This window comes from Fundulus heteroclitus, unplaced genomic scaffold (genome assembly GCF_011125445.2).
Source record: "Fundulus heteroclitus isolate FHET01 unplaced genomic scaffold, MU-UCD_Fhet_4.1 scaffold_128, whole genome shotgun sequence".
NCBI lineage: Eukaryota > Metazoa > Chordata > Actinopteri > Cyprinodontiformes > Fundulidae > Fundulus > Fundulus heteroclitus.
In genome coordinates, this window is record NW_023396540.1 from 405,060 (window position 1) to 429,558 (window position 24,499).

The 24,499-nt window shown below is 37.8% G+C and overlaps 1 protein-coding gene across 2 annotated transcripts in view; it reads right to left on the bottom strand.

The window, feature by feature from the left end:
• LOC105915486 (voltage-dependent calcium channel subunit alpha-2/delta-3) overlaps positions 1-18,105 on the bottom strand; it is a 47,849-nt gene extending 29,744 nt beyond the window's left edge. Inside the window, exons 1-6 of one of the 2 annotated variants that reach the window (XM_036128977.1) lie at positions 17,777-18,104; positions 16,399-16,480; positions 12,981-13,202; positions 11,523-11,639; positions 8,844-8,903; positions 82-244 (exon numbers count right to left, since the gene is read on the bottom strand). In XM_036128977.1, coding sequence (XP_035984870.1) covers positions 82-244; positions 8,844-8,903; positions 11,523-11,639; positions 12,981-13,202; positions 16,399-16,480; positions 17,777-17,889 — 757 coding nt within the window. In that variant the 5' untranslated portion in view covers positions 17,890-18,104. Of the gene's footprint in view, positions 1-81; positions 245-8,843; positions 8,904-11,522; positions 11,640-12,980; positions 13,203-16,398; positions 16,481-17,776 lie in introns of both variants that reach the window. The other variant, XM_036128978.1, reaches the window with a different exon arrangement.
• Between the last annotated feature and the right edge of the window lie 6,394 nt (positions 18,106-24,499).

The following is a 24,499-nucleotide window of genomic DNA, read 5'->3' on the forward strand; positions in this document are numbered from 1 at the left end:
CTTCTTCATCAGCTTCCTGTACCGTGGGTAAATAACTCTCACACAGCCCTGTCTTTCTTGCACGCTCACAGACGTTCTCACCTTTATTGTACATGTTGGTGGGCACCTGCACCACGCTGAGGCTCAGGTTGACTGAAAGGTTGTTGAAATGGTCGTTGGGCTCCAGGATGAACTCTCCCCCCAGCTCCACGTTGTTGCCCTCCTCGTCCACCTCATTGATCAGCACAGCATTGAAGTACTCATACTGACATAAAAAAGAGGGAATGCGCACAACGTAAGACATGAAGATTGAACTAGAGCCTCTCACGTAGTTTATTGATGTGGGAGGACTTTTATAAAGAAGGCTCGTTAATGAGGATTTCAAAACCCTATACCAATCATTCTTTGTTATCTCTATTATACATATATAGAAAACCATTACAGAAATACAAAAAGTAGCCAAAAGAATGACAAAGCATAAATATTCTATCTCATAATTTAGACAATATGTAAATTAGCGACATATAAAGGAGGAGTAACAAAATAGTCCTCAATAAAGTGAGTTTAAGGTGAAGCTTCTGCATTTTATTATAATAAAATCATAGTAAAGTTGACATGACTGCTGTTTTGAACAGGATAAAGTAGTCATAAAAAATATTTATCTCAGTAGAGAAGGTTAATTCTTCAGTTTATTCAACATGTAAGTTGTGTTGAAAAAAAGAAAATTTAGAATTGCACTGATGTCCTTGAAAATGTTCAATGTTCGTTATACAATTGTTTATGTTTATCAGAGAAAATAGCCACCAACTGGATTTTTATAAATTAACATATCAAAAATAACGTATATACATTTCAATCTATATATTTAGATTAAATTATTAAGACGCTCCTTGATCAAAATCTACAATGAACAAATATTTATCTGTACTAGATATCTGTTTCATCCACTCGACACTAACAAATATATTTGATCAAATTTCATGTCCATTGTTCTATTTTACACTCAACTCTTTATTCTTTTTATAGTTAAAGTTTATGTTGAAAAATAAAAATGTCCATCTTCTTTTGGTGTTCCATGCACCAGGGCGCAGGTATAAATAATAAATTCCTAATCTGGGAATTTATAAAGGTTAAATAAAATATAAAGTAAAATATATTCTAAGATGATAGCACCAACACTGTGGTTAAAAAAATAAAATAAAGATCCAAGTACATATCTAGTCACTGAGCTCCATTAGAATAATATATATTTTATTTTTCCAAAAGCTGTGGTTATTATACAACACTGTAAACTTTAGTCAACCTAAAAGCTCTTTATTTTAGAAATCAGCCTGATCTATGGTGTGGCCAAATGAATAAATATTTTGACAGAAACAACTTCATCAACGTGGTTGTTCAATTATTTGCCTATTTCTGTATTTTAACCATTTACACTGTTACGGCCCTTTGTCAGATGAAAGTTCAGGTCATTTAGGAATCTACAAAAGTTAAAGTTTCACACTTAAACACAGCTGTTTAATGTGAAGACTGCTTGGGCACCAATTTAAACAACTGCAGCCTCAGAGCTGGGTTCAGCTTTCATCTTGGACTTTTGTGCTTGCAGTTTTTATGATTGCGTTCGAGCCCACAGTCTAGAAACGTGTGTGTTAGGTTAACTACAGTTTCCAAATTGCCCTGAGCTATGAGTGTGTGGATAGTTGGTTGACTCTTGTCTCTGGTGTGTTGTCCTTGTGATGGATTGGCAAACTGTCCAGGGCGTAGCAGCCCCATGACTGCTGGAGATAGGCACCAGCAGCATTAAGACCCTGAACAGGATTAAGCAGGCATAAAAAATGGATGGATCTTTACTCTCAAACCTACACTGAGCTGACTGACCTTAACCTATTTGTCTTTCAGCTCATTTAAATAAATGCTAAAAACATTAATTATAAACTTGAGAAGTTAGCGCCGGCAGTAAATCATAACAGGAAGTTCAGAAATATTAGCATAAACTATTATTCAAAGTGTCAGAACAGCTTTTGAAGTCAGAATTGTCAACAAAAAGTAGATCTCAGGCTCAGGCATTGGAAACTGTAGGGAACCAAAAATGTACTGGACAGAGGATTCTAGGTTTGAGGTTTTCATAATAACAGAACATTGTGTGACACAGAACAAATGAAATAGTGCAAGACTAGTGCTTAATACTGTCAGCCAAGCATAGTGCAGGCATACGATGGTCTCAGGGAGTTTTTGGAGTTAAATTAGGAGATTTCTTTAAAGTGGCTGACACCTTGATGAAGGATCAAAAGTTTTGGAACGTCATACCAGACCCTGCAGACAGCACTATGTTTGAGACGATTTCATCCAACAAAACGATAATACATCACCTGAAGCACACATTCAAAATAAGTCTGCCATATTTAAAAAAGCAGCAACGTCCAAAAACACAGGAGCAGCTGTCAGTGTCAGAGGATTTGAACTTTAATTAACTGCTGTGGGAGCTGCTTGACCTCATGGCTCAATCAGCTTACAAGAGTTACTCCCCGAAGCATCATTAACAGATTTCCTCACAAAAATGAACTGCTAGAATGCCTGAAGCTTGCCAGATTATAGTTGTAGCATTTTTCTTTCTTTGCTGTTGTTAATGGAATGCCAGTTTAAGAAACACCTCCTTAGTTTTTTATTAAAACCTGAATTTCTTACATGACTGAATTTTTGTTCTTTTCATTTGGTGCATTTCCGATTCTGACTGCTATGACATGTGTTCCAGTGCATAACAAAAATAAATAAATTAGGCATTCCTTTACATTCAAGCAGTAGTTTAACAGGAGCAGTATGTAAAGTTTTTGAACCAGCAGCTAAAACAAATTCATTTTTTTTGCCTGAAATTGTTTTAATTCAGAAATAAACCAACACAAAGTAGCACATAACTATGGAATGGAAGGAAAATCATAGATGTTCTTCAGCACAGTTTACAAATAAAAACTTTAAAGGTGTGCTGTACATATCAAATATATGTTTGTTTCAACCTGAATCCCCTAAATATAATACTGATAAATGCACCACTGCAAACCATTGTCTACAGAAGGAATCCGGTTAGTAAATAGAGTCCAAATTTAAACTCAGCACAAATTCATCTGTTCTCTTGAGGCCTCTGAGGTTTGTCAGATAATGTTAGTGAACAAACAGCATCATGAAAACCAAGGAAAAACAGCAGACAGGCCAGGGATAAGTTGTAAAGTTTAAAGTAAGGTTAAACAATATCCGAAGCTTTGAACACTTCATAGAACACCACTTAATCCATCTTCCCCGAAAATAGAGAGAGAAGAGCACAACCGCAAACCTACCACAACATGATCATCTATTTTGATTGGAGAAGAGTGTTAAATCGGTAAATCAGTAAAGAGGCAGCCTATAGTACCATGATAACTCTGAATGAGTCGCAGATATCCACACCTCAGGTGGGAGAATCTGTAGACAGGACAACTGTTACCTAGTTATAGACTTGCCAAAAGTCCATAACTTGTGGCAAGAGGGACTTGTTTTCCTCCCTTAATGTTCAGGCTCCGTATGAAACACAGTTATGTTGTATTAAATTATTATAGGTCTACCTTGGTTTGCTGTTTAGAGATAATCTCACTAAGTCTGACCTACGTCTCCTTCCAGGACTAAACACTATCAGATGGGGTCGGGCGGAGCTGACAAAGTCATCTATTCCAGATTTTATGACTGTGATTTAATCTATTAAATTTTGATATTATATATAAATTTTATGTTTTCATCTTTTTAATGTTTTTACTTTTTTTGCAGCACCGAAAAATCTAAATTTCACTATAAATAATGTTTTCATCATTATCAATGTTATTATTTTCTAAGATAGATATTAAGTAATGCCTCCAACTCCATTGCTTAGAACTTCATCTTTCTTTTACAACCACTCCCAGACTGCCAGTAGCGCACGCAATTTGCTCAATTAAATCAAATTGGTTTATCCATTGTGAATGCAATCTCTGAAGATCACCTGCAAAAGGCCCACTCATTGCACACTGCAATGTATTGCTACTTATTTGAATCTTTAAAGATGAGGCTCTATGTGTGGTAAAAAACAATGCTGCACATCCTCATTAAAACATGGTGGTGACAGCGTCACATCTTTTTTATTGGCTTTTCATTTAGAATGTATCAAGAAAAAGGTTGAAGAAGGTGGTTGTAATGTGAGAAATTGAGAAAAAGTCTAAAAAAAGATAAAGGGTGTGTTTTCTTTTCGATGATGAAAGTTTGCGAATAATGTCCAGAAACTGAATGTCTCTCTCACTAAAAGAGTTTGGAGTAGATTACTCAAGAGCGTTTCACAGATGGGTGACTTGTCTGTAAGAACAGTGAACTCACAAGTATTTGCAAAGTTCTTGTTAAACAGCTTGTCAGCATATTTTCTGTTTTCATCAAAACACGCATAAAATTTATTCATCAGTAATTGAATGTAAGAACGTACTGGGTGTGCTAGGAGGACTTTGTGTAAAGGGAAAAAGTCTGTGCTTACAGTTTGCATGACCTGTCCTTCGCTGCCTGCTGCTGCAGTAAAAGAATAACTCATCCTGTCTGAGCGGCCTCTCCGTGGCCTCTATTGTACGCACCGAGTGGGAAAGAGGGAGATGGGAGATATGGGGAGGAAGGGAGGGAGGGACGGCTGATGGACTCCACAGCATCACTCTCGGGGGAGACTGAGCGGGCATCACCATCAAGCAGCCTCTGACAGCTCATACCACGCCTGAGCAGCTCTCTGACGAGCTGCGGCAGTGCTCAGAAAGGGGAAGGAGGAGCCTCGAAGGGGCAAAGCGGGAGGGATGGGGGGGTGGGGGGGAGGACGTGCACACTCAGCAGAAATTCAGTGCTGTAGAGAGGCACGTTAACCACCAGGGTTATTACGGTGGAGCAGGCCGCAGGATACTGCAGTTCTCTGAGACGGCCCACTGACTCTTACAGTGCTGCAGTTAGCTGGAGGCCATACTGCAGAGATGTGCCCTCCATTACAGACTGCAGGGCCCCGACTGTACAACCAGGCTTTGGTGACATGGGAGGACTCTTGCTGAGCTTCATTGCATTTAACAGGCCAGCTCTTCTTACCACTATCAGCTTCACCATCTGCAGAGAAACCCTTCTGTACTGTGAATTAGATATAGTGTCTTGCAAAACTGTTCACACCCATTGAACCTTTTAGCATCTTCTCACATTCACATGTGACAAGCTAGTCTCACCCACACATCCCATTTTGCATGTGGTTCACAATGTTAAATTCTGGTCTTCTACCTTCTTCCCCTTGTTTAATATATCCCTTACATGTCTTGCGGCAATCTACAAAAATTATTATGGCTTTTCTCAGCTATTCTTTTCTTCTTGCCACTATTTCTTGAAGGCCAGATTTGTAGGGTACACAGCTAATAGTTGCCCTGTCAATAGATTTGCTCACCTGAGGTGTGGATCTCTGCAGCTACTCCACAGTCTGTGTAAGCCTCTTGGCTGCTTTTCTGATGAATGCTTTTCTTGCCAGATCTGTCGGTTTAGGTTTACAGTTGTGTCATACTCTAGCCTCTATTAAATGATGGATTGAACACTTATCCATGAGATGTTCAAAGCTTGGGATGTTGTTTTATAACCTAACCATGCTGTAAACTTCTCCACAACTTCATCCTTGATCTGTCTGCTGTGTTACAGGAACTTTCTATATGACGTTCGTCCCCTAATGCTCTCTAGCGAACCTGTGAAGCCTTAATAGAACAGATGTTTTTTTATTAGTGAGATTAAATTACACACAGATGGACTCTTACCAATTCAGTTTCAAAGACAGTTTTATTTCAGTGGTATCTGATAATATGGATGTGAATACCATTGCATGTAGTACTTTTCAGATTTTTCAAGTTAAAAAAAAGAACTTTTAAAGCCACACAATGTTGTTCTTTTCACTTCACACTGATGCTCAACGTTGTGTTGGTGTGTCACATAAACTACAAAATGCCTTTAGGTTGGTTGCTATACACTGTGACAGAGTAGCCATGTTTGCAGGGCACTGTAGATAGAATGACACGCGAAACAAATGGCTAGTTATTTTTGAGATGTTTAAAAAAAAAATTAAATACTGCTAAAACATCATATAGAAACTAAAATTCAACAAAAAAAAATACCTTTTTCCTGATGGTCGGAATTTTTTAGGCACGGGACAAAAGCAGTCTATCTATCTATCTATCTATCTATCTATCTATCTATCTATCTATCTATCTATCTATCTATCTATCTATCTATATATATATATATATATATATATATATATATATATATATATATATATATATATATATATATATATATATATATATATATATATATATATATATATTCTGTTTTTAAAGGAAACACAAAATTGTTAGGCTTCAAGTGTGTCCTCTCATATCCCCAAAAAGTATTCAAAATATAATTGTATTTGAAAAGGTCAACCTGTTTTACTGTAAAACATTATCAGTCTATTGCTCCAATTTAATAAATCTGAACTAAACCGTCAAACCTGATCTAAACAGCCTCCCTTCTGTACCGCAGGCTGGACTCCAGTCAGATACGACTGTCCTGAAGGGAAGCAGCTGAGATAAGAGCAGCCGGCTTATCTCGCTGTGGTTGGTGAAATGACGCGTGAAAAACGGGTCGTGTCAGAGGAGGCGGCGGTTCACTAAATGACGCCAGAGGGGGCAACGTCATGACATCAGATCGTTTCCATCACAGGTGGATATTGCGTTTTCCTCATTATTTTTATATGGCCGATCAGATGAAATGACATGCGAAGGCCTATATGCGCTGTAGCTTAATGATAATAAGAGACGCATTTATTTTGTTTGATGTAAAGCACGTTGAACCGCCTCGCTGCTGAAATGTGCTATACAGATAAAATTTACATGATTCGTTTGTTTTTTTCTTCAACAGATGGCAAAGTCTGATAAAATCCTGCAAAATGTTGTATTTTCTTTGAAAAAAAAGTTATATTTTCATTGTAAAGAATAGTTTAATCAGGTTTTATTGCTGAAAATCATAATGTTCGCTTGATAAGGTATGAGGGAAATCTAAACCTTTATGTGTTTAACTTCCGTAAAAGCAAAAGGACACAGTAGCATTTGGAATATTTAAAGAAAAAAAAATACTGCAGTCTTATATGGATTTTCAATCTTCCTGCCTGCTTCTGCGGGTATAAAACAGGGAACATGGGCGCTGAATGTATTCATACGATGTAAATGCTTCTATTAACTGCAAACTGCTGTCGTTATTTCTGTGTTTTGTTGCTCGAGTGCGCTTTCCAATCTAGAGCCAAGGAGCTGAAACAATGCGTCGCGCAAAAAAAGGGTTTCATTTATCTTTGTCTGCGGTGCAGTGAGAGAGAGAGAGAGAGAGAGAGAGAGAGAGAGAGAGAGAGAGAGAGAGAGAGAGAGAGAGAGAGAGAGAGAGAGAGAGATACAGGAGGGAGAGCGCAGAAATACTGCATTTTCACTGCAGAGTTGAAGGAAGCTCAGCCAGAGCGTCCTGCAAATCCGCAACGAGAGCCGCTGCACAATGTTCCGAACAGTTGCAGCACTGTGAAAAGAAAAATAATAGAATAAATAGCTGCAGTTCTGATTATTTCTTTTTGATTCCTTTTTTTTTTTTTTTTTGGTTTTGGCAAAACAATATTGCTACATGTGCATAGGTTAGGCCCAGTTTCTTTAATAAAACGTGGACAATAGCGGTCCGCCTTGGGCCCTGAAATTAGTTACTTAAATGACACATTTTTTATTGAATTTTAGCAAACCACCCCAAGCCAACAACCCGGTTTTCCATCTTTAGATGATCAAGCAAAAATGCTAGTCTGTTTTTTGATGTGGATGGCTCTGCAGCCAGGGCGCAACTGCGTCAGAGGTTGGCATTGCAAAGTGTGTCAGTTCCTCCCGAAACAAACTTGTCGTTATTAATTAGAAAATGCATGCCCAACAGTATCGGAAAAGTGAGACATATAGTCCAGTTTAGTGGATTAACTGCATTGTAGTTACAGTATGTGATTTGGGTTTCTTATTCTTGGCTATAAGTTCGTCTGTCTTTAAGGCTGGAGTGCATTCAGTTAGATCTGGTTCCAATTCTGAAATTAACCTTGATCTAAATAATACACTGATTCTTGAAAACACTTTTTGAGATTTATAAAGTTTTTATTTAATTTTGTAAAAAGACACAAAACAGACATTTCCAACTTTTTCCCCCCTTTTGCTTCATGACAACATTATATTAGACAGGCAGAGGAGCAGAAATACTAACTAGAAACAGTCTAACCTGGACTGAATCATTCAATGCTGATTATAAATTCTTTAACACCTTATTTGAAAATAAACAAAAAGAGCCTGTTAATTTCCTTTGAAAAATAAATAAATATTGTTTTAAATGCACAAGCGCACACACATACCTCCATAGTGTAGCCTATTAACTGTAAAATCTCATCCAACAGTTTTAAGTTATATTTTATAACTTAAAACAATTTACTGTTTTCTGATTGTAGCAGGTTTTTCCAGTGACTTTATAAAAGTTTAAGGTGTTCTTGCTCTGTGAAATCAGTCAAATCAGCATATTAATGCTATAGCCTTGGATATGTGCGACATTGTTCACCCCAGCCCGTTATGTCTCAACCCACTGACAGGACATCAGAGCAGAAGAGGGATGATAGCGCCGATAAAACTTTCAGGGCCTATTAACCTTCTCTAACCTTGCAGGAGCTCCTCATCGGCCCAGTTAGCAATAATTCACACTCCAAGTCTCATTCTGAAGATTTCGCTGCCTTTTTGTCTCTCATATTTTAATATTTTACTCAAATATTGACCGAAACTCACCTGCAGATCTGGGTTTTCTTCGTGCTGATGGTGCGCTTCTTCCGCAGCCTCCACCAGGCGCTGAGAAAAGGAAAAAGGCCCGTTAAGACGTGCGCATGTGTTACTTGCAGAAGGCCTGCAGCATGCTGAAGATGTATGCCTTAGATCATTTTTGGGGGGAGAAAGTCGAATTGAGATAATGCACAAAAATCTCTAAACTTTCGCTAAACTTTAAGACGTTCCCGCTGTGACGCATTGTGCGTTGTTTTTTTTTTTTTCGTTTTGTTTTTACTGTTTTCTATTGTAGACTCCCTCTTAATGAATGCATATTTACCTGGTGGAAAAATACCAAGAATGTTTTTCATTTTGACAATATATTTAGAAAATTCATTTGGGTAGCTAAATTACGGATTTTAGGCATAAAATTAAATCCATATGACAAAATTCCACATAGCGACGGAATGATGGATGGAGGTTTTTGGTGGAGACCGATATTCGTGGCGCTCACCAAAAACGCGATAACCTACAGCTATAATAACTTGGTTCTGGATAAAAATGAATTGAAAAAAAGTGCTTAGCTGACGTGTTTTCGGGTGGAAACCAGCCCTGGAATCGCTCTTGCCTTATAGGAGCCGAGCAGGTAATTAACACCTGTCACATGTGTCAAAAATAACTGCAACATAAACACAACTGAGGCTGCTGAGCCAAATTCATTTGACCTCACGGAAAAAAAAATTGTTTCGTCAGCAGAGAGAGGGGAGAAAAGGCATCATGGACTGAATGTAATAAAATGCACCTCGCTGCTGAATGCCACCCTCTCTCGTTCTCCAGACGCTAAAACGCGTTTTTAACGCCAGATGTTTACAGTTATTAAGCTAAATCTGCTTTAAGGAATGCACAATATCGCATATTGTTTTACGTTGGTAACATCGAAAGCTCACTTATCTCACAGAATGTATTTTTTTTATTAAATTAAACACCTTAATTCGCATCCTAATTGTCGCGACTTATCGCACTCTGGGGATCATGCGCAGAGAGATAAACCTTATCGGTCCCCTGCAAGCAGAGGTGCAGCACTGAAAGGCGCGCAAGCTTGCAGATTTTAGATAAGCTGGTTCTGCTTTGAAAACATATCACTAAAGTAAACACAAAGCAAGAGTTTGCTCTGTAGAAAATGAGAAGAGATTACCCTGCACTAATTGGGGAATGATTAGACATTCTGAGCTCAAAACAGACCCCCCAGTGACGCAGAAACTCTTACAACGCATCATCTGTTTGCCAGTGTGAGAATAAAATTGCAAAAGCATAAATGGCAATTTTCTGAATGGTAATTACTTCAGTTAATGACTTAAAGAAATGGGTTAGCCTCGTTATCATTCTCATCTGATCGCAGGCTGATGAAATAAATGCTGAACTTCTGCAGCTTTTGGGCTGTTTCTTGATTATCCTTCATGTGCCAAACGGCATATCTAACGCTAGAAAGAAACTTGATAGATTAAATAAAGTGCTGTTTAAAGAAAGCATTTGCGGTTTATGATGGCTTTAGTAAAAAAAAAAAAAAAAAAAAAAAAAAAAAAAAAATCAGAATATGTCAGATACTTCATACTATCTCTCAGATTATAGAAGAAACACTGTTGAAACAACATGTATTTTGTAAATTGATTTGTTAACACTATAGCTCCACCAATAACAGATACAACTTGGACATACTATTTAAACACTGATGCCCCAGCAAAGCACTGAACCCATGATGCCAATCAATAATATAAGGTATAAGCATTTTCCTTTGCTTCACATTTTGCTGCTATTGTTTTAATATTGCTGCAGCACTACCCACACGTATTGGCTTCCCTGATAAAGTTGCTTTATTACAACAGCATAATATCAAAATTAAACATTTAGAAAAAAAAACACTTTAATTTAGATACATTTATTGGGGTTAAATAAAATGTCAAGTTATGAAATAAAAGCAGACAGCAAAGTTACTGTTGTACATCTATAGACAACAATAATTAAACAGCTTTAAAGTTTTTATTTTTTTAATATGTCACTATTTTAGGTTTATATGAATGTCTTTGAGTTTTTTTCTGTTACCTGTTGATATATCATTATACATACAAAAAAAAATCCTCTAAAGTGTGCCAAAAGTGAGTATTGGAGGTCCCCTCAACACGCAGGACACAAGCAAGAACATTTATCAATGCGAAAGCAGGTGCAGCAAAGTGCTACTGGAGAAGTATATTAAGATAGCAAAGTCCAAACTTCCAGTAACAGGGAAGCAAGGCAGCAACGTAACCCAAATCAAGGAGCATGAGACGGACCAACAACTATCGTACTCACAATAGGGGAAAATGGCAGCATTAGGTCACAAAGTCTCCATAACCACTGTTTACTTTAAAGCTTCTGTAACAACTTTACCAGGGATGCTAATAACCATGGAGGGTAATGTGTGTAAGGGGGAGTTTTCACGAAGCGGCATCAAAACACATTAGGTTATTTTGCGCTTATTGAGCCACTACCGTTCAGAAAAGCACAAACACCCCTGACCCTCCCTCTCACTGTCTGGGGACACCCCTTGACTCCACCTTTATAATTCCACAGACTCCCATTTTCTGCTCTGCTATGAATAAAGGGAATGCTGACTTGTTTTCCTCTAGATGTTTTTATTTATTTATTTATTTATTTATTTTCTTGACATACCCTGGTGGCTTCTGCTTTTCTCTGGAACATTTCCTCCATCTTCACAGCCAGGTTTTTAACCAGCTTCACGCCGTCAATCTCCTCCACTCTGACCGATTTTTCAGGCTCTTTATATTTCTGAGAAAATAATCATAAACAAATTTGACAGCCCGGACGAATGGAGATGTTCAAACGCAGGGGTTGACCCATCAGAGCTGATACAGTTATTCACATTATATGTTAAAATGAAGAAAAATGATCGGACGTTCCAGAACATGTCAGCACCGCACTGTTCCACTCCACTCACTCCAGAGAGGCGAGCGCCGTTAAACAAGGATTATAAACGTTCATGTGTTTGCTGACATGATGCATGCAGCCAGACCCGGATGAGCGGCTGATAAAATCTGCAGCTCAAAATGACTGACTGTCTTTATCTGCTCTCAGTGATTGGCTACACGTGCAGGGTATCTTTTACTCTCCGATTGGCTGGAGGTGGCCATGTTGGGTGGCCGCGGGGAGGGGGTTGTGGGGATGGGAGTGAAGGCTATGCATGGTAAGAGGGTAATTGAAATGGAGTCAAAGCACAAGAGAAAGATAATAACACGTCAAGCTCGGGCAACCCCGGGTAATGAACTACACCTCAAATAATGCTGATTCTGCTGGATGTACAGGACCTCCTGCGATAGAACAAAAGACTGCAGAGGCTCGGAGGAATATGGCATTACATAATCCAACATCTGCCGCGCACACACACACACACGCATTGTAACACGCCACACGTAAAAACAAAAACCTTTACATTTTCACACTATCAGCTGCTTCCGATAACGTTATCCTAAAAAGAACACAATCGGCTCACACATTGAAAACAAATACAGAGCGTGTGGACTAAACACACACACCAGTACATGAGGCGACAAATTACCTACTGAAAGGAAGAGTGTGAATTTGCACTGGAGCAGAACAGTTCATTTCACGCCTGTCCTCCTTGCCCCAGCACCCCAAGCCCCCAACTTCGGCACAGACCCCCAGCCTCATCACCTCGCAAGCCCTCAAGTCGTCAAGTGGAGGTTAAGCTCCATCCATCAAAACCCCTGATCATGATTATTGATTACACTAATGACTGATGCTGGAGTTCGGAGAGCCGGAGGAGCCTCAGAGCTTCCCCCCGGGTTCACGGGAATCGCAATAAAATCAGGGAAATCACAATAAAAAGCAGGTAATGAGCAGCACTCTAACGACCTGTCACTTGGCTCACACCTCAATGCTTTGTGCTGACTGGCTCGACAAAGCTCTCTCCAGACACGCCTGCATGCACGGGAACATGTGTGAGGAAAGTGCTTGCATGCGCATAAGATGCAGGGCAGATGGCAGGAATGTATTTGAACGCCGATGAAATGCATGTTCCCCCAAATACAGCACAATGCTTCAGTTCATGCCACACTTTTAAATCTAGATCTGGTATAAAGGAGCTGTTACCTCAGGGCAGGAGAGTCCTGGGTTTTGGGCTTGGAGACGTTTTCTAAACGCCGTTTGGACGCTTTCTCCGTATTTTCGAGGAATTCCTCGCTGTCCTGCGCTTTCCTCCCAAAGACAAGCAGCGGTGATCTTGGGGTTAAGCCTGCTGGTGGCCCTGACTGGAGGACTGGCCTCAGAAGTGGTGTTGGGCCCTGGACGTGGCAACGTAATGGACCACAGCTCCTAAAAACAATAAATTGGTTCAAACATGAGATATAATGAATCATGCAGTCTCTGATGATGATAGGAAGACATTTTAAGTTGTCATCAGTTGTTTTCTTTCTATTAGGATATAAGATACTTCTCAGTGTCACGATTATCTTATATTTCTACACAAGTATGGTTCCTACACAACAAAGAGCAGAGCAACAGCATGCTCTGTCTTAGATTTCAGTTCAGAATACAGGTGCTCACTAAAGCAAGATTTAAATCTAGAGGATTGTATTGCATCATATTAGATCACAATTTAACTGCAAAATGAGTGATATCACTGCTCTTGAACAACTCTGGAAACACACATATAACAGGTATTTATGCCTTGCAAGAACAAACACCATTTATTTCATTCTTTCTTTTGCAGGTTGCATAGAAAAACATCCATTTACTTGATCAAACATCTGTGTTGGAGAGTTAGACTCTCCATCAAAAACAAGCATTCAAGAAAATAAATTACAACGCAGTTTTTAATGTTTCCCTTTATGTGCATAGGTACATGAAACATCTACTGCAGAGGTTGTAAGAGCAAATACAAAAGCAATAGACTCTATAGGATTGATTACATTGAAGAAGTTAACAAAAAGCAACAAAGCAACTTTGTCTTTTTTTTCTTCGAGAGAGCATAAATGAAACATAAAGCATAGGGATGAAAACATTTCCAAAAATGTATAATATATTTAAGCATACATTTAAACAGAAGATATGCAGCACCATGCAGTTTAATCTCTTCCACAAACTGCATATCTTCTTTTATAAGTCATACAAGTACAAACTATGGTAAAAACTGCGTAAATCTAAGATAATCTAAGAAAACTCAACCTTTTACTGGTCCTGCTCAGTCACCTAAGTTCAATGAATAAATGTAAACATCTTAACCAGATTTAGATTAATACTCTCAATTTAGAATATAACATGTTGGCTTTATCTTGAGGAGGAAAAGCCGTCAAACTTCATGCTTTAGTGTCGCCAAATCGTGAGTCCACTGTTTATGTGTTAGACTTAGATTCATTATTATTGCATTTGCTCAATGTTGTGCACATTTTTTTAATATTTACAAAGCAATGCATCTTAACATACAGAATGTAAAGTTTTTTGTACATTATCAATCAGTTGTAAAGGTTTCAGATACAAAGGTTAAGCATATGTTTGGTGTAGATTCATAAATATCAATAACTTTAATGCTGTAGCTGCCACAGCCAGCTTTCATTTTACCTCTCTGGATTATTTTTTTAACACCGTGGAAACTTTTATTTTACTTTTTAAGACAAAAGTGTGTCAGAAAATCTGATACTAGTAATATCTAAATTAGAATATACAAAGATTTGAGATATTAAACAAAACGCTATAGGACTAAATGCACTTAATGTGGAACACATAACCTTATTATACCTTTGTACCAAGCAAAATAAGCCACTGCTTAAGGCCCCCAAACCATCTGAGTCTCCCAAGAAAGCTTAAACTCTTATCCAAAACAGAGATGTAAACTCCTCATATTTGTATATGAAGAATAATCAAGGGTTCAGAATGGATACTTTAAAAGTTTGTAATTGTTAATTAAAATTTCTTTAGGGTTTAAAATGGATTGAAAAAACAACAGGGATGTTAGCATTTTGCCTACAGCACAGCTATTTTAGTGGGTGGCAAAACCCTCCTAAAATAAATAAAAAATGAAATAAAAACATTATGTCAGTTACTACAAATTCAAATCCACCAAATCAAACATTTTGATTGGTTATTACCATGTCCAGTCAATGGTGATTGGGAACTGAGTGTTTGGTCCAATCAAAAGGGGGTAAGCATTGTAAGACAACGTGACTGTACACTGCAGTGTCCCATGTATCACTGAATTTGGGAGCTGCATTCTTCTAAATAAAGGACATCCTCACTTTTTTATCAAGGAATCTGAACTGTATTTGATTAGCTCGTGTTGAAAATCTAGAAGAGGCTGGTAAAACACACATTTATTTAATTATTGTGTTTTTTTTTTTAGATCCACACAAAAAATAATATTTTACATACTTCCTTCATCAACACAACATTGGACTGAGTCAAGCATGACGATTATCGTACATCAAATGGACTGGTCACACAGGGACGGAATGATTCAAAACTGTTTCTAGATCCATTAAAACACAGTTTGGACTTTTCAGATACATATCTGTAAAAAAAAAAAAAAAAGAAGAATACATTTTTACTTTTGTTCAGAAAAGTTAAAATGTCTTCCCTTTGCATGGAGAGGTGTGCATTCACAAACCACAAAAGTGTAAAAACACACTAAGGAACATTCTCAGATTTTGATCGCCATGCTGATATTGTCACAAATTACTGCTAATGGTTCTTCATTTTCTCTTGATGGTGAGCGAACTGGGCTAATGCATTGTTTGCAAATACATTTCAACAAATAATTTGCAATTTCTGGAATGAACAAAACCAATCAAACCCAGGCCTTCCTTCTCTGTTAGCAGTGGCTGGTGGGCGATGAGCTTAACAGGAAGTGTCTGCTGTGCCTTTGATTTGTTTTTGAGCTTTTAGGCTGATGTTTGGTGTTAAAGTAAACTCCCTGCAATGTTGCAGTTATTCAGCACTCACACAGAGGAGCTCCTCCCGCTGTTCACTGCACATGTTCTGGTCTATTCCCATTCAAGTGAAAAGGACAGGTCACTATTCATCAACCTGACTTCAGATCATTGCCTTTTTAATCCTGGACCCACCTATGCCATCAGGTGGTCACAAAGATAATCTGCAGCTCGTGTCCTCTACTTATTTCACTCACTTGTTCATCATTTCATCCCCTCCACACACACTCACACATGCTCTTTCAGTTTGCCCCGTTCACATCCAAGGCTCGAAGCGCTCCACTCGAGAGAGTTCACAGGAGAGAGGAGATGAGTAGGGGAAACAGAGCTGGAGTTAATGGGCCGCGTCGAGCACAAATACACATGAACTCAAAGACACACTGACACACACTCACACAGAACTCCAAACACACCTGAGTCCCTTTTATAATAAGGCTTCAACGTTCAGCTGAGACATTCAAATATTCCTGCAGCCATCAAAGGGCAAATGCAACATTACAGTACAGTTGGATGTTAGCACTTAAATATTCAGGCAAATAAGGAATTCACTTGGATTCAACGAAAATACTGAAAGATGAGAAACCTACCTTTTGCAATAGCTGGGATCCAGAATATTTTGCAGAAATTGATTTGATTTCTCCACCAAATGCAGAGGCCCAAAGCTTTACTCTGCCAAAGAAATGAAACAAAAACAGCCACATTGGAAGGAGTAACAAAATCAACCTCAGAAAGAAGCAATAAAAGGCTGCTATGTTGTTGTAATAACCACACATATGATGGTTCAGGTAACTTAACCACAATGTCAACCTGTGATCTGCGGCTGTTGAACTTCTAGTCGAATGATCCATATGGCACCAAACTTAAACCTGATGAGTTAATTTTATTCACCTTCAACTTTTATAAAGTTTAATTCACTGTTCTGTGAAGCAACACTGTAACAGTGGAAATGTTGTTTCACACGTACTTGGATTAAGTGCCTTTTGGACACTTATTAGACACAATAAGGGGAAATATTTAGTTGAAAAATAAATATTGTACTGGTGGATGTTTGTATGGATGTCGTATGTTTATTAGCAGCTTCCCTAAATTGGTAAGATAAATATTTTAAATATGTTCCTGACAGCTGCAAATCATGCAAAAGGTGTCCCAAACATTCACAAAGAGGTTAAAAACATACTTCATCTGGTTTTCTCCTTTTTCTGCATTTGTGACAAATTTAAACTTAAACTTGTAAATTTAATGTGAAATCTTTGAGGGTTTATTGGTTGGTGTTTGCTCAATGTTAGAAAAGCTTTTTGCGGTTTTGTCACCTGGTCTAAGAGACACACACGCACCACGCACACACATACATACAAACCTACATAGATACATTAGATACATTATTATATATATATATATATATATATATATATATATATATATATATATATATATATATATATATATATAACATGATGAAATTCCAATTTTTTTAAATCAGGCTTCTAACTTTTTGAGGAGAATTATAATATACTCTGACTTGTAACTTTTTTTAAGGAATAGCACTTTTTATTGCTTGTGCTTTTTTTAAAGACAAATCTACACAGACAAAAATAATGGTAACACATTTATACAATAATTTCTTAGAATTTAGCAAATCTAAAGCTTAGGTGATTTAAAAGCAAGCATTGCGACAAAACAAGCAGCTGGTTGCTTTTTGTCAAATTTTACAGTTTAGCTGTGTTCTCATTTTCATAATTTCACAATTGTTTTGAAATAGTAAAGTGTCCAATTTAGACAAAAGCAAAGTGCAATTTGTCTCAAATGCGATGAGGAAATCAATAATATTTTGAGGCTGAAACACTCTTTGTGCTGAATGTATTAATAGTGAAATAGTTAACCCTCTTCACACATTTTTTACAAACTGTTTAGATAATTGAAATAAATAAATAAATAAAAGCGAACATCCATCCAATTGTCACTCACACTGACAGAGGGATGCCTTGCTGGGACCCCACCACCGGCGGCACATTCCAGCCAATGAAGATCCAGAGCAGTAGGAGCGTGTGCGAGATCTGGATCCTGCAGATTCCCTCCATTTCCAGCTCCGTGTTACCTCTGGAAAATATCTGCACAGTACAAATCCCGTTCGAGCACGGTGCAGCTCAATCCCCCCCTACGATGCAACTTCTCCACCTTCTGCTTCCACTGCCAACACGTCTTCAGCCCTACTACTGTATCTGAGTAGGTTTGAAAAAGAAAGAAAGAGAGAGAGCATCATCCTCCAGCGTGTCTCTCCATCTTTTCCTCCCCCCCTACCCTCCCAGAAAAACCCACTCGGCTCATGGTGCAGGAATTACAGAGCTCCCCTCTTTGTTTGCAGCTCAATAGCTTTGAAAAGCAGATTATCGTTTTTCGGAAACAATGCATGGCTTTATCGGATTTGTAATGCAAATAGAAAAGCATGTTTCAGTCATTGAGTCGCAGAAAAAAAACACAATTAGACAAAGACATCTCTTTTCTAAAGTTGATGCACAGGATCATTCTAACTGCATAACAACGTTAATTACTGATACTTTAATTTTTTATTTTTTTTTTACCTGGGATTTCCAGCCAAGGAAAGCATGACCACAAAGTATTCTACATATTGATATCTGGTAGAAGAAACAGCCTACGGGTTAAGAATGTTTCTGAACATAAAGTTAAAACGGGAAACAATGTGGGGTTGATGGTAATTTAGTTTAGTATAAATGTCTCTGGGGGAGTTAATGAGGCTGCAGATATTTATTGAGGGCTCCAGCTCTGCTGCAAAAAGGGAGAGATAGAGGGAAACAAAGATATAAACAGTGGTACCACCAAAGGGTGGGTGAGGAGGGACTTTGTCTGGGCAGTAAATGTTTTAAAGATTTTGAACATACTATATTTCTTTCATATAAATCAATGATGGCTTGTCAATAGGGGGTGCTAATGCACCAACCCCATCAAAATTGCAGGGGAAAAAGTTCAGAAATATATAGCAAACATTAATTAGGAAATAAAAAGTAAATATTATATATTTTCCCTCTTAAAAGGTGATTGACTTTTGATTTTTCAGCATTCCCATTCCATCTTTGGCTAAATTTGGCACTATTGTTTGGTGTACACCTCCAAATTTGAATGTTTCAGTGCTGAGGGGTGTTGGACAGATGAGTGTGTAGGTATGTTCGAAAGCTTTTGACTTCCATGTGACTTCATGCTGGTCTCTAATTGGTTACTTAAAGATACAGGGGAGCAGTTCTTTGCGCCAGTGGCCAATCAGAGCGTTTTGTGACTTTTTTTCATTCAATCAGATGGATTCATTAAACCTGTCAATCAAAGTCACACTTCTGGTAGCCCAAAAAACAAACAAACAAAAATTATCAACAGTCATCCCTGATATAAATATGTTTTGGGGTTTTCTGGCATTTGCCTTATGGTGACCCCCATATGAATGTCTATCAATCACACATGGCTTCGTCATCATGAGGTTTATAGGTTATAGTAGCATTATAGTATGTAAAAAAAGTCTGACAATAAATTGCAGGTAAATAGGTACGTGAAAGCCATAACTTTACAGACTATGATGTTTTTTTAAAATTGGAATTTAATTAGTTCCACCAAACAAACCTTAATACCTGAAATATAGAAATAAAAATGTATCAAAAATCTAATGCTGTGTCTCATCATTCTGTTCAACGTGTGTCATTTAACATTTTGAAATGACTTACTGAAATGACTTTTCAGTGATATTCAAGTTTACTGAAACGCAGCAGTAACTACAGAAAAACAACTCGTACGGAAGACAGATAAGACCCCTTGTGAAAAAGGATAGAGATTTGCATTATCAGTGTGCATTAGCCCATGATTGGTTGAAGTCTCAATTAATCACTTGGGCCCACCTTGTCACCCAACAACCAATCCCGTATGTACTGCAGAAGCACTGCAGAGTTGTATCTCCTCATGTATGAAAACAGTTTCAGTGCTCCATTATTCAATCATACTGGAAGCTGTCCCTATTGCCCTGCACTGTATACGCTGATTATAAGGCGATAATCACGTTGGGGCATCAGAGGAGTTGATGCAGCGCCTCCTTTTCCTCCTTTCATACACAGCCCACCGCCTTCACCCTCCACAAGAACCTTGTTTCCACTTGAGGCTTTTATTAGACTCGTAATTGCATCGTACATCAAAGTTGTGAGGGGGCCCGTTACTGCCTGGGACATGCCGATAAGGCACCTGCACATTGGATGACGGACAATATCATCCAGTGTCTTCTCTGACCGGCGGCCTGCGCACCACACTGATGCCTAAAATGTTTTAATTAACCAAAACCCATCAAATAAAAACATCTCTCTGGCACAGAACTGAGGAGGGTGCACTGGTTTTATTGGACCTGCAGTAGATAAGGCTGATTGGACAGTCATGCTGATGTGTCCTTGAGCAAACCAAGCCAATGACTCACTGGGGTTGCTGCCTTTTGTCTAGAGGCTTTTAATCAACACTTAATGCTACAGACACACTTACTTTCTGGAATGGGCTTTTAAATTAGTTTTTCTTCAAAGCAGTTGAGTAAAAGCTGTTTTTTTAAAGCTAAGACACCTTTGAAATTGCTGCTCAAATTAACTCACCTTTCAAAGTAAACTACAAACATTCATTTGTTTAATTCTTGTCATTGTCAGGTTTAACATCTGCTGAGTTTTAGGTCATCTTGTATCAAGTAAAAGACTTCCTCTAGGTATCAAGTTCAGGAAAATATAGGTGCTGTCCATGGTACTGAACTCAGTGGCATTTTGTGCAGACAGGAACTCTGGAGCCGCCCGAGGATAGGATAAATTATAAAATTAAAGTTGATTGAAACGATTGAACTAACAAGGGGTATGCAGGAAAGGTAAGGCATTGAACAAAAACGTGTAGCCAGGAACTAGAACTGAGAGCGAAATCAGCGAGAGTATAACAGAGGATCCGACAAACGGAGAGTGTGATCGGGCAGCTTAAATACAGGAAAGTGAGGAGAGAAAGGTATAGAGGACAGGTGAAAGCAATTGGCTGATTATGGGTGACAGGTGAGAGCAAAGAAGGCAGGGATTTAAGGGAGAGAGAGAATAATGACAGAGCAGAAAAAGAGCAAACATGAGAAGAAATCTTGCATACAATAATACCAAAATTATACAGAAAGAACTAAAAGAAACCACAAACTAAATCCAAAGGTAAAAATAAACAAACACTAAACGATAAATAACTAAAGAAAGCATGATCCAAAAAATTACTACAAACTCAAAGCACACAAACATCCCAGTATTATGAAATAGTTATTTTTCAATGCCGCTCATTTCTTGCCTTTGTTGTTGGATATTTAGAATCCAAGGAAGGTGCCTTAGATGCCGTTTCTGTACTTAATTACTGTATGTTACTGTAAGTGAATACCAAGGCTCTATTTATAAAGCACCAATTACAACAAATGTAATCTCAGGGCTCTTTACAAGACAAATCCAATTTGTATCCAGATACAAAGAATCCATTTCAATCCCAGTTTATTTCAAATCAATCAAACACATATAACAATCCAGTCACAGTCTAATTTGGTCAGAATTTTAGAACAATACAGCCAGATTTAGTTGATCATGTAATGCCAATTGGTGAAATGTTATCCGTGAAGCCTAGCTGACTGCTCTTTGACTCTCCTGCAGTCATCCTCCTTGAGCTCCCGTGTTGCAACAATGGAGAGAAACCACTACCTTTTATGAAGAAGAAACCTCCAGGGTCAGTCAGCAGCAACCTGCCATAACCAGCTGAAGTTGAGAAGACAATAGGCAGACACAGATAAACACAAGCTTTGATCTCATTTACGTTACAAGAAAAAAAATAAAAAAACAGGAGTAAAAAGTGTTGGTGGCTTTAATGGCTTTGTCAATTGCTCTGTAAAAAAAAAAAGCAGAAAAAGCAGACACACTTTCAACAGGATCAAATTGTACATGTGTTTATAGTGTTTTTAAATTATATGTATGTCTTTGGTTTTACTTTTACTTTATATTTATTCCTTTGAAAGGTTAATTGCTTCCGTAGCATTCAAGATAAATGTTTACGTTAAAATGTGCCAGCTATCAATGTTTTACGTAAAGTTATTCAGAACATATTTTTAAACCTATCAACTTTGGTTCGCTTTCTCTGCTGACAGTAAAATTATGTCAGTAAAATGACTTTAAACGTTTGAGCAATCGTACCCCTCCTATGATTAGTAGGCACTTTTTGACTAAGGTAAATCATTAATTTAAGCTATTAAACTAGCGATCTTTAATGCGCGGACCATCTTGTAGATAATCTTCACAGAAAAGGGACGATGACGGCAATATTAATGACAGAGGGAAACACAAGAGACATCTGATTAGACCTTCTCTAATTTGTGAAAAGAACAACTTTGTTTTGTAATTAAAGCAAAGCTTTCTAATGAGGGGCTGGCAGGCTTGAACCATTAACCTGTGTTGAACCCTCACAGTTATAATCTGTGTCTTGACTTGATTAAACATAAACCTCTTAGAAGGTGAAACTTCGGACATCTCTTGTCATGCTTTCTAGTTAAATCTGTGGGCTTAACCTCACCTCAATTCTTCAGCGGCAGCAGATTACTCCATTCAGCCCTCTGTGAATAACGTGATGTAGTCAAATGTGTCTACTCCAACAGGCTGCGAATCTGGCACTGATGGGCAGACATGTGTGATGGGAGCGGATCGCCGGAGCTTTAAAGTCTAAATATATTACAATGAAGCAGCTTGTGAAGTGTCTTTGGTAACTGGTTTGGTAAAGACTTATCTAGAGTACAACCCTGTGGGTTCCAAGTAGCACACCACGAATGGAAATGGACACATAACTTGTTATTTCACTAGTTCAGAAATACCAGCATGTTTACTGAGGTTTCACATAGGAGGATTTGCAAACAAGAAAAACTATGATATGTACAAAGAGTGCAAGGCAGTTTCTGGATTACTGGTTTGACGTACATTTAAGGAATTTAATCCAATATTGTCTTTATGAGAAAAGTGCGGCTATTACTGCCTTGGTCATTATTTTTCTCTTTAATGTAACACTTTAAATTGCATTAAAACACCTTCATCAGCTGTTTTATTGTTAATCTAATGAAAGCACACACAAACATCCTAAAAGCACTTCGAGGAGAATTGGATTTCAGGTAAAAGGTGTGATTTACATGCATTTGTAGCTTTCATTAGTCTTTCACTGTAATAAAATCCTGTGTATCATTAATATAAAATAATAATGGTATTTCACAAGATGATGTCAAGCTTTTTCCTATCAAAACGTTTACTTTTAGTACCCTTTTTGGTTGTTGAGGCCTCGCCCGTGTCACTTAGGCCAATTATTTGAGCAGTTATTCAAAAAGGATTTGAACAAAATCCCAAACCTGTCAAAACATCCAGTAGAACTAGACCAGGGGTCTTCAATTCCAGTCCTCGAAGTCTGGTGTCCTGGAACTAAATGTGTTCCCGGTCCAACACACCTGAATCAAATGGCTGAATTACCTCCTCAGTATACAGTCAAGTTTTCCAGAGTCCTGCTAATGGCCTGATTACTTGACTAAGGATGGTTGAAGCAGAGACATCTAAAATTTGCTGGACACTGGACCTCTAGAATTGGAATTGAAGATCCCTGATGTAGAGCTCATTTGCTGTCTTTTTGGTGATGCAGTGTTGCGCTGTAATGAATTTAAATGAAGTAGGATATATAAATTGGATTTAATCAGTTAGAGTAGTGATGAAAAACTGAGCATTCCTTATCACGTTGTGTAAAGAAAAAAATGTTTCAGATTTCAACAGATCCATTGGAAGCATTTTGGCAGTACTAGTTTCTCTCTTTTCTAATCTTAATGTTCAACTCAACTGAGTCAAAAGCCCGTTAAGGTCTAAATTTCTATTTGTACCATCACCCTCTACAGTCAGTGATGCCACTGTTGAAATAAAATTTAAATAAAAAGAGCATCAATAATTTTATTGATGCCCCTTTAATGATTTTATTAGTATTATTATTTAAAAAGAAATATTTTATTACAGTAGCATCTTAGAGATAATCTTCAAATCTCCAAAACAACTATTGAACAAAACACGTGTTACATCCAGAGTTTTGTTAAACTTTGAGACTTGTGTTATGTCCAATGAAACTAAGATTGAGCTTTTCAGCATCAAACATTAAAGGTGGGTTTGGCATCAAACAGAGGATGGATAAGTGGAAAAGCATGCATGCCCACTGTTAAGTAAGATAAAGGATTTGTGATGCTGTGGGCCAGTTTCTCTTCCAAAGGTTCTGGGAACCTTGTTAGACTTTATTACATTTCGGACTTTGAAATACAAGCAAAGATCCCTTTGTCTGCATGCACTTGCAATGTCCATTGGTATAGGAGGTTACCAAGTAAGGGAATTGTATAAAGACCAACAATTGCCTCTGATTACATTTAGATTACGGTAGTTTGTTTGAAATTATGGGGCTGCAAAGAAACATTTCTTTATTTTAAGGCCTTTGGTCATCTTTACCACCTTAGAATTTTGACAGTAAACTCTAATACTTGTTTTTATATATATTCTGCTAACTTATCCAAACAACAGTATATCAGCAAATGCATGACAGCAACAACTTATACTCTTTGATACTTTATTTTGATAATAGTTAATTCTTATTGTAGTAAAT